Raw genomic sequence first — 15,215 nt, 5'->3', positions numbered from 1 at the left:
TAATAAGATTGTAAAGTTGTGAAATACTCGTTTACTATAAAAAGTTGTAAAATACAAAGCCATATACATGCCGTTTTATATAGAAACTTAAATTTTCAAGAATTTTTTAACTTTTATGAGAAGAGATGTGATTTTCATGCGATAAAAGGTAGAATCTGAGAATTGTAGAATCTAAAAAAATGATCAATGAAGCATAAAACAAATAATTCATGAGATGAAACCAACCCAGATTACCAAAAGATAATCATGAAGTGTGTCATGAAGCATGATTGTACTAGATATTCTCAATTTGTTCAACAGAAGATAATACCCTGCATTTTACAATTGAAATCTGCGGAGTGAATGCATTATTGTTTAACTCTCCAGAAAGGCCAATAGTATGCTCAACCAAGAAGCAGCATTGTCTGTGACAGTAACAGATGCAACTGAATAATAATAGCATGAGAGGAATTAATAGAGTTACTACAACTCATTGTAGAAAATGTAGACACACAAAATCCAAAAGGGAACATACATATATAATAATAGCATGAGAGGAATTTTAAAGTAGAAATTGAAATTAAACTAAGCAGCGAGTTCCTCTTCCTTGTGATTATCAATAATATCATCGGACTTAGGGGCAACACAAGTGATAACAAAACCACGTTCAATCTGTTCATCATCAAGGAAAGAAAGAACCATCCAGCATAAACCAGTTAAAACATGTTTAAACTAATCATGAGGCAGCTAGTAAGAGCCTTACAACATCCATCTTTGTAATGAAAACAGAACATGGAAAGATATATACAATGACAACTCAATAGATTCAATTTTTGACCCCATCGGCAAGGACGTGCAATCAGCTTATAGTAAATTTTGGTAACTTCGATGCAGGCCACCCATCATAAATCAGACTACTATCAATATCTACCCTGCATAAAATAACAAGAACAAATCACATTTCTCATTAATTGAAACAAGGAAATTACTTCTTTTTCCTTTTTCTTTCTGATAGCACATATTATAGAGATATAATATAAATTCTTATTCTTAAATAAACATAAATATTGCCCAATTCTATTCTATCACACCTCTCCAGTAAAATTGCCAGGACCAGGAGGTGGAAATCTTTGTTGGGAACCTGACTGTTCATTGGGATGCTGATTCCCCTTATTGGCCTGTTCAAATTCCTCCATATATGATGGTTTGAAATCCCATCCACCTTCACTAGGCACAGAGTCTCTTCTTTCTCCTTGTCCTGGTGGCCCGAAGTTCTGTTGTGGAGCAAAATTTCTTCTTTCTCCTTGTCCTGGTGGTCCGAAGTTCTGTAGAGGTGCAAAATTTCTTCTATCTCCTTGCCCTGGTGGTCCAAAGTTCTGCTGTGGCGCAAAATTTCCTCTTTCTCCTTGTCCTGGAGGTCTGAAATTCTGTCGTGGCGCATAATTTCTTCCTTCTCCTTGTCCCGGTGGTCTAAAGTTCTGTTGTGGAGCAAAATTTCTTCTATCTCCTTGCCCTGGTGGTCCGAAGTTCTGTTGTGGTGCATAATTTCTTCTTTCTCCTTGTCCTGGAGATCCAAAGCTCTGTTGTGGTGGAGCAGAACCAAACATTTGCTGTTGGTGGTAATTCTGTGGTGCTTGATCAATGTTACGTGGGGGTGAATAATTTTGTTGGGGTGGATATCCTTGCGATGTTTGACCATGACTCTGTTGGGATGGATATCCTTGTGATCCTTGTCGGGGCGGATAGTTTTGTGAAGGTCTGAAGTTCCTTGCACCCTGATTATTGTAAGAGGGATTCCCTTGTCCTTGTCGATTAAAGTCTCGTCTTCCTCCTTGGTTTCTCCCGTATTGTATGGGCGGAGGCCGATGGATGATGGTTCCATCAATGTACTGGTCTCCTGTATCATACGATTAAAAATGCATAATCAAAAGGGGCAGGCAGCTTAATATTTAAGAGATCATAAAGTAAATATCTTACATTGAAATTGAACTAAGAATATCTAGACGACAATTACAACGACAACAACCCAGCCTTATCCTATTAAATGAGATCGGCTACATGGATCAACTTTCGTCATAATGTTCTATCAAGAACCATGCTTCTATCCAAATCATTAATCTCGAGATCTTTCGTAATAACTTCTATGATAGTCTTAAGATAAAAATGTTCCCTCCATATTGCTTGTTGTCAGGGTTTATATAGGAATCTGGTAGCACAAAGATGACTCCGGGAAGACCTATTATCGAAAAGCATAAAAATGTATCAACTAATCTAAACAAGGTTATTGAATGAAAGCTGAATATATTAGGAACGAGAAGATGAAATACTTTCAAATTTCTTGGACTCTTCTTCGGTGACCACAGCCTGAAAGCCAGTGTAAGTGGTTGTGCTGCAAGCGTAAATTTTCTTCTTTGCCTCTTCACACTAAAATCACATACACATTCAAATTCAAAATCAAACAAATTTTCAAGAATCTTAACTAAATTTTGTAACTATTCAGGAATAATAAAAAACCTGATGTTGAGACCCTTAGCACAAGTCTCTTCGTAGGTGCGAACCATTTCTTCGGGTGAAGGCTTGTTATCTTTCAGAAAATCCATGACGAATAGCCAGTGGTTGTAGTCGCAACCCTCGAAGAAGATCGTATCGGGACCAATCTCCTCGGGAGTTTCGGTATAACGAGAAGATAAAAGAGAAATTGGGGTAGACCTGAATGAACGGGATTGAACGCCGACGATGTTCGGCGACAATTCCCCGACGTGAAGGTAGTGATGACGATGAAATGTGGGAGCTGATTGGGAGAGTCAGAGTTGATGAAAAGGAATGGTGGAGGGTGGAGAGTGCTCTGAAGGTGCGGCGGTAGATGATTAGCGACGATGCCATCGCGGTGGTCGGAAGTAGTAGGGTTTAGGGGGTTTAGAGAATATGGGAATTGATTGACAGTAATCGAAGTAAGAAGAAGGTAGAAGCTTTCCCAAATGGGCCTTCTATTTGTTTAAATCTTTAATATTTGGGCTTTGTTTTTTTATTTTAAGAAAACTTTACCTTATATCCTTACTACTACTCCTACACCCTAACATTTATCAAAAATATTCCAATTCTACCTTTCTCATTTATTATTAAATTTTTCTTCTTTGACAACAACTGAAAAATGTTGCTAAAACTATGAAAAGCGTTGCCTAAAAGAATAAGGGACGTTTTTCAGCCGTCTTTTATGCGAGCGTTGCCTATTGTTTCTAGGCAACGTTTTTTATTGCTTTTTGGCCACACTTTTCTAAAACGTCGCCTAAACTATTGAAAAGGGAACATTTTTATGTGACATCTTAGGGGACGCTTTTTAAATGTTGTTATAACGAGCAACAACCACAAAACGTTCCCTAAAAGTAGTGGAGTGAGAACATCTTGTGGCAACGATTTTCAAATGTTGCGGTAGACAATAATTACAAATTATTTTCTAATAGTAAGCACACTTGATAAATGTATCTAGTCTCATAGTAAATAGTTTTTAACTATATTTTTCATAATATAATTAATTCAAACAAGAATTGCACCAAAAGTAAATTGTATGTACATAACTCAAATACACAAAATGTTTAAAATTACTTAATACTGAATATTTAATACTTAGAAGTATAAGTCTAGCAAATGATAAAATACATAGTTTCTTTAAGTTTAATGCTTAAGTACAAGTCTAAAATAACATCATCAAACTCGTTTAAGTTTGTAGAACTCATCATCATCTCTATCATCCTCTTCATAAATATTTGGGATTTAATTTGAAGAACCACAACCTCTCAAGAACATATTTTTGATAGTTTTTCCATTAGTCAATACTAATAATCTATTTGAAATTGAGTGCTATCCTATCATTGGGTACCACTTAACAAGGCCAGATATTATGGTTGATTTAGCAAATGAGTGAATCCTCTTTACAAATGAGAGGCTTCCTCCACTTAAAAATGTCTGTAACATTACCTGGCCAGTAGAAGCTAAAATCAGCATCATAATTATGGATATATATATATATATATATATATATATATATATAGGAGTGAAATACAAAATAGGAAGGTCAGGTCACCATAAAAAAAATAGAACCAATACCTGTAAAATCATTTTTAATGTTCCAAAGTAAAATAAATTGGAGTTGAATACATATAAAGCAAAGAGAAACATTGAAGATTATCACCACTTCTAAGTAACTTTGCATTGGATAAAAATTATGGGAAAAACACCTTATCTTGTAAAGCATGTTTGTGGCTCACTATTTTATCTTGAAGTGCATGTATTATTTATTCTTACTATCACTATCAATTTGAGTTTTATCCCATGTGCAAAACAAACACCCAAAAGTAACACCTCAAATTACTATCATAATAGGATACATAGGTAGTTAGACAACAAAGTAATTTTTTAACTTTCACAAATTATATTCCAATATATTATTTGTTATTAACTATATCATATATAAAAGAGAAGTTCAAAATACTAGACACTGCAGATTGAAGAACAACAATATATAACAAGCTGGTTGATAGAAAGATGACCCAAATTGACACTAAACTTAACAGGAAATTAGAAGGATGTCACTCATACTAATGGACCACATCTATCCCTGAAAAAAAAATAGGATCTAACACAAGTTGATATACACAATAGAAATATCCACATACACTAAATATCATCGACTACCAGTCTAGCCTCTTTGAATAATTTATCCTTATAATTTATACATAGCACCAAGAAAACACATTAAATTCTATCTCACACAATTATACTTTTTGGCTAGAACTTTAGATTCTATTAAGAGTTTCAACAAACTCAACATAAACAAAAGCAGCACCAAAATAAAAAAAAAATCAATATAGAAATAAAGAGTATACATTTCTTCATAAGCATGAATCATATCCACAAACCAATTAACTATTTTTTATACAAAATTTAGTATATAATCATTAACTTAAACTTATAAAATGTAGAAAAAAAAACATTGGAGAATTATTACCTGGTGCTTACTAGTGCTCATAAGTAGAGCTCAAAACATAAGTAACAATACTCTCTGTATCAATAATAGCAAATCTCTGAGGAGGAGTACCGATCAAAAGCAGAGGGGTATAATAACTACACCTTTCAAGTTTCAGAATAAAAAATAATAAATTAAGCATACATGAAAATCTCATTTGAAAAGAAATTTGTTTGCTTTCTCGCAATTAAAAGTTTAAACAACGAACAAACAAATGAATGAGAAGATTGTTGTTACGGCGTCGTGCGGTTGTTATGAGAGATGATGTTGGTCCCTGTTTGTTTCCATCCACAATGAACAACAATGAATAGTAAAAGTTCAAAAACAAGTAAGCAAATACTCAAGTGCAACACTTGTCAAAATCAAAGTTCAATTACAATATAAATCGACAGAACAATCAAGTGCAACACCACTTTTACCTCTGAAAATGGCGTAATCGAAGGGATTAGAGGCAGCAACCACTCGTCAGAATCAAAGGGATTCGAGAAAACGTTGAAATCGAAAGGATTTGGGCGTGAACTCAACGGGATCTGAGGCAACCGATTGAAATCGGACTTCATCCTCACCTTTTAGGTTGAAATCGGACCTCACTGTCATCTTTTATGTTGAAATCGAACTTCACCATTACATCACCGCTAAAATGGACTTCACCGTCACTGTCACGTTTGAAATAGGAGGTCAGGCGTAATTGAAAAAGTTTGGAGAACCAAAGTTTGGAGAAGAAAGGCGTGAGTAAGGGTTTGGAGAAACAGAAAAGGCGTGAGGGTTTGGAGAAGCAGAAAAAGCGTGAGGGATTGTCAAAAGGGCTTGAAAACGTTTTAAATAATTTAATCTCAAAAAATATATATTTCTATTATTAAAATAAATAATTTTCATTAAATAAGTTTTATATATTTTATTATAATAAATTATATATATTTTTATTATGATAAATTTAATAATATTTCTTTCATAAAATATATTTTTATTATTAAATTTAAAAATGATATATTTTTAATTATTAAATTAAATCAATTTTATAATGTTTGGAGGGAAAGTTGCCACTATCTTTTTTTTCTTTCTAAGAATGATGCAACACTCTAGAATTGTTCCCATAAGTATTTACGGGGACATTTTTCAATTATTGTCAAAGATAAACGGTAGGAACATTTGAAAATTGTTCCCAGAAGTATTTTAGGGAACATTTGTTAGGTGTTGCGAGAATTGTCTGGGCAACAAACAAAAATCGTTGCCTGATCTTTTTTTAGGCAACAATTTACACATGTTGCATAAAAAAGTGTTGCCATAAGCAATAAATGTTGTAGTGAAATATCAACTTTATAATAAAATATAAACTTTATTTTATTTTGCTTAATGAGTTAAGCTTCACAACAACATGGTATATGTATTTATACCAATGTACACCAGTTGCACTTGCACTAATGCTACTCTACTACATACACACACTCATCTATAGCTGTCTAATGCTTTTACACATATATTGCACCTCTACTACACACATAGCTAATGTACGTATATGGTGGACTTCTTCTAATACGCACGAGAATAATTAGTTTTTATTTTATTTTACCTAAAACAAGGTTCATTTACTAGAGTTCCCCCAAAGCTTCAAACTCACATGTTAGATTGCATTAACATGTCGCAATTATGGTTTTGGTTGATGTTTATTTTCAACCAAGTAAAGTAAAGCACTCATTTTGTCGTTCTTCAAAAAGCATATATAGGCCTCCTCCTATAATGTTTGATTGAAATATAACAAAATATTATAAAGATATAAAGTAATACCAAACAAACATGTATCCACCCACGGGTTATTCAATTTCCATATGCTGGATTCAATATTCATTTCTTACTTTCTTTTCCTTTCCTCTAACTATAAATAACCTCATCACCCTCCTTTCTTTGGTCCTCAAATCAAATTCATCTCTTCATATCTTTCTCTCACTTTCAATCTCTCTTTCTCAAAATCACTCTCTGAAATTATTCCATAAAGAAACTCAGTTTCTATAAAAATGGAAAACAATCTACCAGTGATATCAAAGAGAGTGTTGAGTCTCGTACGTGTTGCCTTCTTCATGCTGAAAAAAGAAATATCAAAGGGTAAGATAATGATGAATTTAAACATGATACTTAGACGCCGCAGCAAGCTTGCCGGAAAAGCCATTGCCAATTTAATATCCCACCATCCCAACCACGGTGGCTCCACCTCAAACCGCCACTCCCACTACTCACACCAATTCACTTCCTCAAGGGAGTATGAATTTAGCTGTAGCAACACTCCCAACCACTTTTTCTCAATTGGAAAGCGTCACCACATCCACAACCACAAGAACAATGCTCAAGCAAGACTTATGCATGACGATGAGGTGACGACTATGAATGCAATGAAGGCGGTGGTGGAGATGCTTAACAATGATCAAACAATTGTAGAAGCGTCACCAGGTTTCCCTTTAAGAGATGATGATGAGAAGGACAATCAAGTTGATAAGGCAGCTGAAGATTTCATAAAAAGGTTTTACAGTCAATTGAGGAAGCAAGATTGATTGATTAATATTAATTCAATTTATCTTGTTTGATAGATAATCAAGTAGCCATATATTTTTTTTTTTTTGGTTATTTTCATGATATATAGTGAGGGATTTTGATTCATGTTAATTATGTATTTGCACATGTTTAATTTAACAGCTGCTTAACAATAAGGTAATATATTACAGAGTCGCTAAAAAAAGAGAATAAATTAATGGATTGAATTATATAGTCTTTCTAAAAATATTTTCAAAGAATCTTTTGATTTTAGGATATACTCTCGGCCATTAGCACCTTGCAGAATTTTGTGTTGTAAAAATAACAAGTAACAAGTGTGTTATTTTAATAAAGAAAATATTAGGTAAAAAATTATTTTATTATTATTTGTTTGTGAGGAGATTTTGAAAGATTTAGTTATATATGGCACACACTTGGTTTTCCTAGTATGATTCCACCAAAATTTTGTAGCGTTCTCAACTTCTACTTTTTTTTTTCTCCCACAAACCCACACACAGTTCTTTTCTCTTTTACTTTATCTAAACTAAATAAGAAAAAGTTTTTCAGTTAGTTAAGATGAAAATTATTTTACTCAAAAAAAATAAAAATAGAAATATTAGGAACAAACTCTTACTACAAATATATATATATATAAAACAATTAAAACCAAGATGTTTAACATGATGGTATCACCGTGTACTTATTTTCATGCATATTAATGACTTATTAAATAGACTAAAATAAAATAAAAAAATGAGGCCCTATTAAACGTGAGGCCCTGTGCAAAGGGTCTCTTTGCACTACCACTTAACCGCCCATAATGTTATATGTGCATTTTGTAATATTGACAGGTTGAAATTATATATTGTTAGAAGTGACACTAATATTGTTGAATTATGGTCTTAAAAGTTATGAAAATGTCATTTTAAGTGGAAAAATAATTAAGTTGAGGTAGATACTTAGTTGGTCGTTATAACTTTTTTTATTGACAATGAAAAAGTGGCAGCCCATAAAGCTAAAAACTTAGGTGAAGTGTTTGGTTGGAACTTAAAAGTATCAATTAAAGGATTGATGTGTACGTTTTAGAACTTCTCACTCTTGTTTGCTTTTTATTTATGGAGTACTCTAAAAATAAATAAATTCATACAAATAAAAGTTAAATTAATGAAAGAAAAACGTATAATCTCCTCTCTTTTTCCACCACCGGTATAGTTCGATTCTGAGATTAATTCTAACATCAAATGGTTTCAATCCCCTCCCGATCATAATTGCGGGAGTATGAATCGTGGTTCTCCCTAACAAATCCAGCGTCAATCATCATTAAATCAACTAACGATTAGTTATAATCTCTCTTTAAATTGATCTAATAATATTTAAAAATATTCAGTCATTCAAAAAAATATTTATGGCCGGTCATTATTAAAAAAATACGAGTAGAACTCATATTTATTCACCATGTCAATTCAATGGCTTAATCTAAGGAAACTACTTCTTAATCAATAGCAATTATATGCAATTTGCGGGGGTTATTTTATCGATTTGCGGGGGTTATTTTATCGATTTGCGGGGGTTTTTAACCTCCGCAAACTATTTTTCGGGAGTTTAAAAAACTGCCGCTTATACGATTCCCACAATTTATCTGCGGGGATTCTGGGGAACCACTTGTATCTTGGTGTAGAATTTGAGGAGGTTGTTTTATGGAGGTTTTAAACCCACACACAAATATTAAAAATATACAAAAAAATTAAATAGTCAAACTTTTGTTTTATTAATTTTTAAAATGAAAAAATATATATTAAAAATAAAATACATAACAAAGATAAAATACAAAGTTTTCTTACACAAATACTCCATTTCTTTGACAAATCTAACCAACTACACTAAAACAACTAAGATAAAAATTGTCCAACTTCTAACATCTAACTATATATATATAGTTAGATGTTAGAAGAATTGTTCGTGTCTCACTACTAGAAATACTCTGTTTTCCTGCGGATTTGTGCTAAATTTTCGCAAGAAACACTTTTCCTGCGGATTTTCCTGCGGTTTTATGTCCCCAGCTAAAACCTTCGTGGGTAATATTTTCGGCAGGAAGTTCCGCAGGTAATATATGACCTTGATAACTCAATTTATATAAAGGGCCATATCAAATTTATATGACCTTAAACCAAATTACTACAAGATTGAAAAGATAGTAACACTATGCCAAATTTGTTTTTTAACAGCCCCCTACGAAAGCGCTTTTGGAAAAAGCGCTGGCATAGGCTTCACTAAAAACAAAATTAAAAAACACGCTAAAAAAACATTAAAAAAGCGGTGGTATAGGGTATGCCTACAAAAGCGCTTTCCACAAGTGCTGGTATAGGCCACCTTACGAAAGCGCTTTGTAAAAGCGCTGATATAGGGGTAGATATGAAAGCGCTTCAAAAAGCGCTGGTATAGGTATAGGGTACGAAAGCGCTTTTAGCGAAAAAGCGCTGGTATAGGGTTACCTATGAAAGCGCTTTTGAAAAGCGTTGGCGTAGGTCATTTTAAAATTAAATTTTTTAAAACAAATTAAAACAGACGCGTTTTGTCTTTCATTATTTCATCGTTCTCACTGTTCTTCACTGCCCTCACTGTTCTCTTCTTCATCGTTCATCCTTAACAAAAGCTACAGCCGACCACCACTCAACGTCTGTCGCCGCCGCCAACCTCCCCAACACCGACCACCACTCAACATCTTCTCGCCGCCGCCGCCGTTCTTGCTGAGTTGTTTCACGTTGTGAAGGTTAGCGAAATTCACTATTGTAGTTTTAGGGTCTGTAGTAGTTTTAGGGTTTTGTGTTAGGTTTTAATGAATGGGTTTTCTGTATTATTGAATCCTATTATTAGTAATTTGCAGAAGCCATAAAATTCATGTGTGCTGTGAGTATAATCGAATAGAGGATTTCATTGCTTTCAGTGCTTTTTCTAATTAGAGAATCGAATGAAAACTGATACTAATTAGCCTCTGAAGAACTTATTATTAGTAGAAAGAAACAGAACAGTTTTGTTACCCATTTTTGGTCTTGTCATGATTCTACCAATGTCCTGTGTTGAAAATGATATATTATATCAGCATTATAATACTGAGAATTAGTAGCCCAATTTTATTTGAATTTGAAAAGTGATTTGTAGCAACTTGTATCGTATCAAAGCTAAATTGCAATGACTCAATGACCATTATTTCATCTTCTCCGTCGTCTTCGTATTCTTCATTGTTAGCTTAGGACATTAACCAAGTTAAATAAGATAGTTTTTTTAATGGCGCTGCTATGGCGATGACAGTATGTGTTTTGTTGTGTCCTGCGCCACAAATTTAGTCTCAGTTACTAATATTTTCACTGTATTTAGTGTGTGTGATTTTCAAGCAAGCATCTTTAATATATAGATATGAGAATTACGTTTTCTTTTCTATATGTTTAAATTAGAATTTGAAGGACTGAATTTCATGTGTCTATTAGGATGTAGGTTCTTTTAGAATCTTTCAATCAATTTTGTCTTAGTGGTTACTAACTTTGTGAATTTGCTATAGGGGTAACTTGTGTAGAGTGAAAGTTTGATCGTTTCCCGGCCTAGTTCGACGTTTGGCGTTTTCTTGAGTTCGGTAACATCCGAGGTAAATTTCTTTCTCAAATTACTGGTATTATGATGAATTTTGCAGTATAGAAACTAATTTTAATATGTTCAATCTAGATTGGGTTTTTTTTTGATATTGTGTTAGTAGTGGTGTATTTAACAGCATCGTGTGTGTGTTTAATTTTACAGTTATTTTGAAGCCTCTGGTTTCTACTTGTACAACGCCGATTCAAACCTACCCGTCTCCCACATCAAGTCCAACTCAGGTTACTAGCCCTTTCTTCTTGCTTATAGTTTGTTGTTTTCTGCTTATAGTTTATTGTTTATGGTTCTATTTAATTTCAATTTAGTGTCTCTCAATCAGTTTTTTGGTTTGTGGACTTATATTACCTTGAAATAAGGTAATGTCTTCTTTAAGAAATCGGGGGTAGGCTGAAATAAGGTACTGTATTCTTTTAGAGACTCAAACAATCGAGACAACTATAACTTCCTATCTATAGTATATTTTTGTACTATAGTTGCATAACATTCTATTATTCACACTTTATAGGATCTCACTAGGTATTTTGATCAAGACATAATGATGATAGCTATTTATTATCTTGACAGAATTCCTTAGTACCTGATAGAGAAACCAAGAAGCATTTGTTTAGCTTAATTAAGACATGGATAAGACATGGATGAATTCAAACCGATTGTCGAAAGAGTACGAGAAAGGGGTATGGGAATTCGTTGAGTTTGCGGTTGCGCACTCCGAAGACCCACTTCGAATGTCGTGTCCTTGCCTGGGTTGCTGTTGTGGGGGTAAGGTTGACGGGAATAAGTTGGCATCCCATTTACTACGGTTGAGTTTTGTACTGAATATCTGTCAAATGTTCAATCAATTGGACTCCCCAAATCTCATATTGTCGAAAAAAAAGAAGGAAAAAAGCTAATTGGAAATAAAGTTGTGACAGTATCAATGGTCGAACGGGATCAAGCGCATTGTATGTTCTGCACAATGAGATTGAGGTTGAGCCGTATGTTGAAATGCACAAGGTTGTTCTCCGAGATTTAAATCCAAATAGAAATGAGAGCTGGATAGTACGAGAGCACAATCGAAGTTTCATACCGTGGTTTAGGGATCATATTTATTCAAAGTATCGTTCAGATCCTGCTTCAGTAACAGAAAGGTTGAGATGTTTAGCCTATGGTCCAAGTGTAATTGTGCTTTCTTATAGCGCATACGCAATTAATGGATACACATTTTATACCAAAGAACAGGATGATAAAAGTACTATGCAAAATAGTGGTGTTACCTTGGTAGCTGAAGCAATGCACATATCAAGTGCGAATGACTTAAATCCGAAATTTGCAAATTTGTCATATTTTGGGGTTATCGAGTGCATTTTGGTGTTTGATTACGCGAAGTTTCAGATTCCTGTATTTGGTTGCAAGTGGGTTGAAAATAATAGTGGCATACGAATGGATAAGTCAGGATTTTTGCAAGTGGATCTCAATAGGGTAGGGTACAAAGATGAGCCTTTCATTCTAGCCTCTCAAGCTAAACAAGTGTTCTATGTCAATGATCCGACAAGTACGAAATGGTCTATAGTGCTTTTATCTAACAAAATAGTTGATGAAAACATTGAAGATCAAGGTGATATTGGTGTTGGCATTGAATCTTGTACAAGAAAAGATCAAAATGAGAATGAATCTTGTACTAGAAATGATCATAATGAGGGTATTTGGATCAATCCAACCGTCCGCGTTGTTAAGAGACGCGTAGAACACAATCCTACGAAGAAAAGAAAGAGACGTTAGTGATAAAGGTAATAGTATACATATTCCGACTAATTTGCTTTATTCAATTTGTACCGATTGTTTTATTCAATAGTATAGTACTTATTCAATTTTGGTGCATATTCTCGTTTTGTACATAACTTTTGAACCATGTATCCGTTTGTCGACTTCTTTACATATAACTATACTATTTTGACGATTCCGGAGCTGCTCATGCACTTATCTTTACATTTCGGGACTGTTTTTTTTATCGATTTTGCTTCTGCCCGTAATGAAAAGTCGGGCTTAGGGTTTGAATTTCGGAGAACCGACTTTATTTTTGAGTCCGTGGGGACGTTTTACCATAGCCATGTAAATTTCGTTCAATTCCGACAACTTTCTTTTTTGACGCTTATTTTGATTTGTACCGATTTCGTTTCTGATTTACTTGTACATGAATGGTTTGACTTCCATTTGACTTGTATAGATTGTTAGCTTATTAATAGTGTACTAATGTGCTTTAGTTTGTTTGATACAGGTTCAATGAAGGGAATCATTCCACCTGAAAACTCACAAGAAAACTCACAAGAAAGAGATGCTCAAGAAAGAGATGCTCCGGGTACAAATGCTCCACCTGATACTGAAGCAAAAGAAGTTGCACGAGGCATCACCATTATGAAGGGAATCATTCGACATAGAGACCAAGGATTAGTATACCATTTGGAATGGAATTCTGAAAACCAACCAATTGGTCCTAATTCTGCAAAGTTGACAAGCTATATTGGTACACTTGTTCGTATGCATATTCCAGTCTCCGTAGCTAAATGGAATCTGAAAAGCGAAGAGTTGGATGCGAAAAAAAAAGCGATTTGGGACGAGCTTCAGGTATATATCATATATGGTTGTTGTTATTATCTTGACGATAAATTGTTTAAATTACTTATACTAACACACTATGCGTATGTTTTTTTGCAGAGGACTTTTGAGATACCAGATGATCGTAGACGCTACATACTTAGTTTGGCCGGAAAAAGATATAGAGGGTGGAAAGCTTTTTTGACAAACACCTATCTTAAGGATAAAGATGGAAACTTTCTTGAAGAGGCATCGGGACGGCCAAAAAAGTATGAGATCTTCATTGATGAAAAAGATTGGGTTGAGTTTGTAAATCAAAGAGATGAAGATTTTCGGAAAAAGGAGTGCCACGAATAGTGCGAGAGCATCCAAACCCGCATATCCATACAAAAAAGGGCGTTTGGGATATGCACGCTTAGAGGATAAAATTGTAAGTAAATAGAAATGCGTTTTAATTAATTGTCTAAATGTGTTTTATTTGACGATTTTATCATTTGTGTCAATGCATAGTTAGAGGAGACTAAAAGTGAGGAAACTTCACTTCCTGTACATGTGTTGTGGAAGGAAGCTCGTGTGGGCAAGAATCAAGCTGTCGATCCCGATGTTCAGAGAGTTTATATTGAATGTGTAAGTATAATACTGTGTCTTTAATTAAATCAAATGTTTTTTAATATATAAATGATTTTTTATCTCCACTAATAATTATTGAAATGTAAATGAATTACAGGAGACCTTGTCGCAATCGGTGTCCACCGGTGAGGACCAGGATGATAGGAGCGTACTTAGTAAAGCACTAGATGCTCCTGAGTATCCCGGTCGGGTGAGGGGTAAGGGTCATGGTGTGACTCCAACCTCTTTTTACAAGCATCCTAGGAGAAGAAATCCTTCAAATGAAGAAGTGTTGCAAAAATTGCAGGAATTGCAAGCACAAGTCTCTGAATTGCAAAGAGATAAAGATATTTATATGAGAGAAAAGTGCAATACTGCATCGGTGAAAGAAACTAGTGATAAAGCTAGTTTCAACTGTCAAAGAAAACTTCCCGAGGTAATTATAAATTTCTTTTCCTTACAAATTGTTCTATTTTATTAACGATAATGACTTTATATTTACTATTGGTTTAGGACATTTCTTCTTGCCAACTATACTTATCGTCACCGTCTTATCGCCTAGTTGGCAAGGGAAAAGTGCACAACACTGTGGGAGATTTACTTCACCATAGACCGCTCCCGGATGGACACCTGAAAGTATCAGTTGATGTTGTATTAGATCATGATGCGGTCCTACCGGTACCTGACATGGTCTCAGAGACAACATTGATGCGAGATGCAATAGGGTCATTTGTTGCATGGCCCTCGGAGCTCATTATCATTGGTGATGAGGTATATTCAAAACCATTATGAATCATTTAGTTTTCGAATGTCAATTTTGCACCGTTACGTTAATTATTTTTTACATTTTAATTTTAGACTGCTC

At 34.3% G+C, this 15,215-nt stretch overlaps 2 protein-coding genes and 1 long non-coding RNA gene across 3 annotated transcripts; 1 reads left to right on the top strand and 2 right to left on the bottom strand.

Moving 5' to 3' along the window:
* Positions 1-543: 543 nt before the first annotated feature.
* Positions 544-2,579, bottom strand: LOC131651546 (multiple organellar RNA editing factor 1, mitochondrial-like). Its single transcript, XM_058921205.1, has 4 exons — positions 2,538-2,579; positions 2,307-2,403; positions 1,071-1,876; positions 544-911 (listed from the first exon to the last, which is right to left on the bottom strand). The coding sequence occupies exons 1-4, from the start codon at positions 2,577-2,579 to the stop codon at positions 900-902; spliced, it is 957 nt and encodes a 318-aa protein (XP_058777188.1). The 3' UTR covers positions 544-899.
* Positions 2,580-3,595: 1,016 nt separating this feature from the next.
* Positions 3,596-5,793, bottom strand: LOC131654163 (uncharacterized). The gene is made up of 3 exons (XR_009299237.1): positions 5,422-5,793; positions 4,985-5,276; positions 3,596-3,954 (listed from the first exon to the last, which is right to left on the bottom strand). It is a non-coding gene; the product is annotated as an uncharacterized LOC131654163 (long non-coding RNA).
* Positions 5,794-6,907: 1,114 nt separating this feature from the next.
* LOC131654162 (uncharacterized) lies at positions 6,908-7,901 on the top strand. The gene has a single exon (XM_058924586.1). The coding sequence runs from the start codon at positions 7,015-7,017 to the stop codon at positions 7,543-7,545; it is 531 nt and encodes a 176-aa protein (XP_058780569.1). The 5' UTR covers positions 6,908-7,014; the 3' UTR covers positions 7,546-7,901.
* Positions 7,902-15,215: the final 7,314 nt, after the last annotated feature.

Source organism: Vicia villosa, linkage group LG2, assembly GCF_029867415.1.
Source record: "Vicia villosa cultivar HV-30 ecotype Madison, WI linkage group LG2, Vvil1.0, whole genome shotgun sequence".
In the NCBI taxonomy this organism is placed as follows: domain Eukaryota; kingdom Viridiplantae; phylum Streptophyta; class Magnoliopsida; order Fabales; family Fabaceae; genus Vicia; species Vicia villosa.
The sequence above is the reverse complement of the archived record's forward strand: the minus strand, read 5'-3'. Positions and strand labels throughout refer to the sequence as shown.

Coding starts and splice junctions, on each gene's coding strand:
- LOC131651546 (XM_058921205.1), bottom strand. CDS start 2,579: ATGGATTTTCTGAAAGATAACAAGCCTTCACCCGAAGAAATG. Junction 2,404..2,537: donor AGCCTTCACCCGAAGAAATG/GTTCGCACCTAC, acceptor ATGTGATTTTAG/TGTGAAGAGGCAAAGAAGAA. Junction 1,877..2,306: donor AGAGTCCAAGAAATTTGAAA/GTATTTCATCTT, acceptor CGTATGATACAG/GAGACCAGTACATTGATGGA.
- LOC131654162 (XM_058924586.1), top strand. CDS start 7,015: ATGGAAAACAATCTACCAGTGATATCAAAGAGAGTGTTGAGTCTCGTA.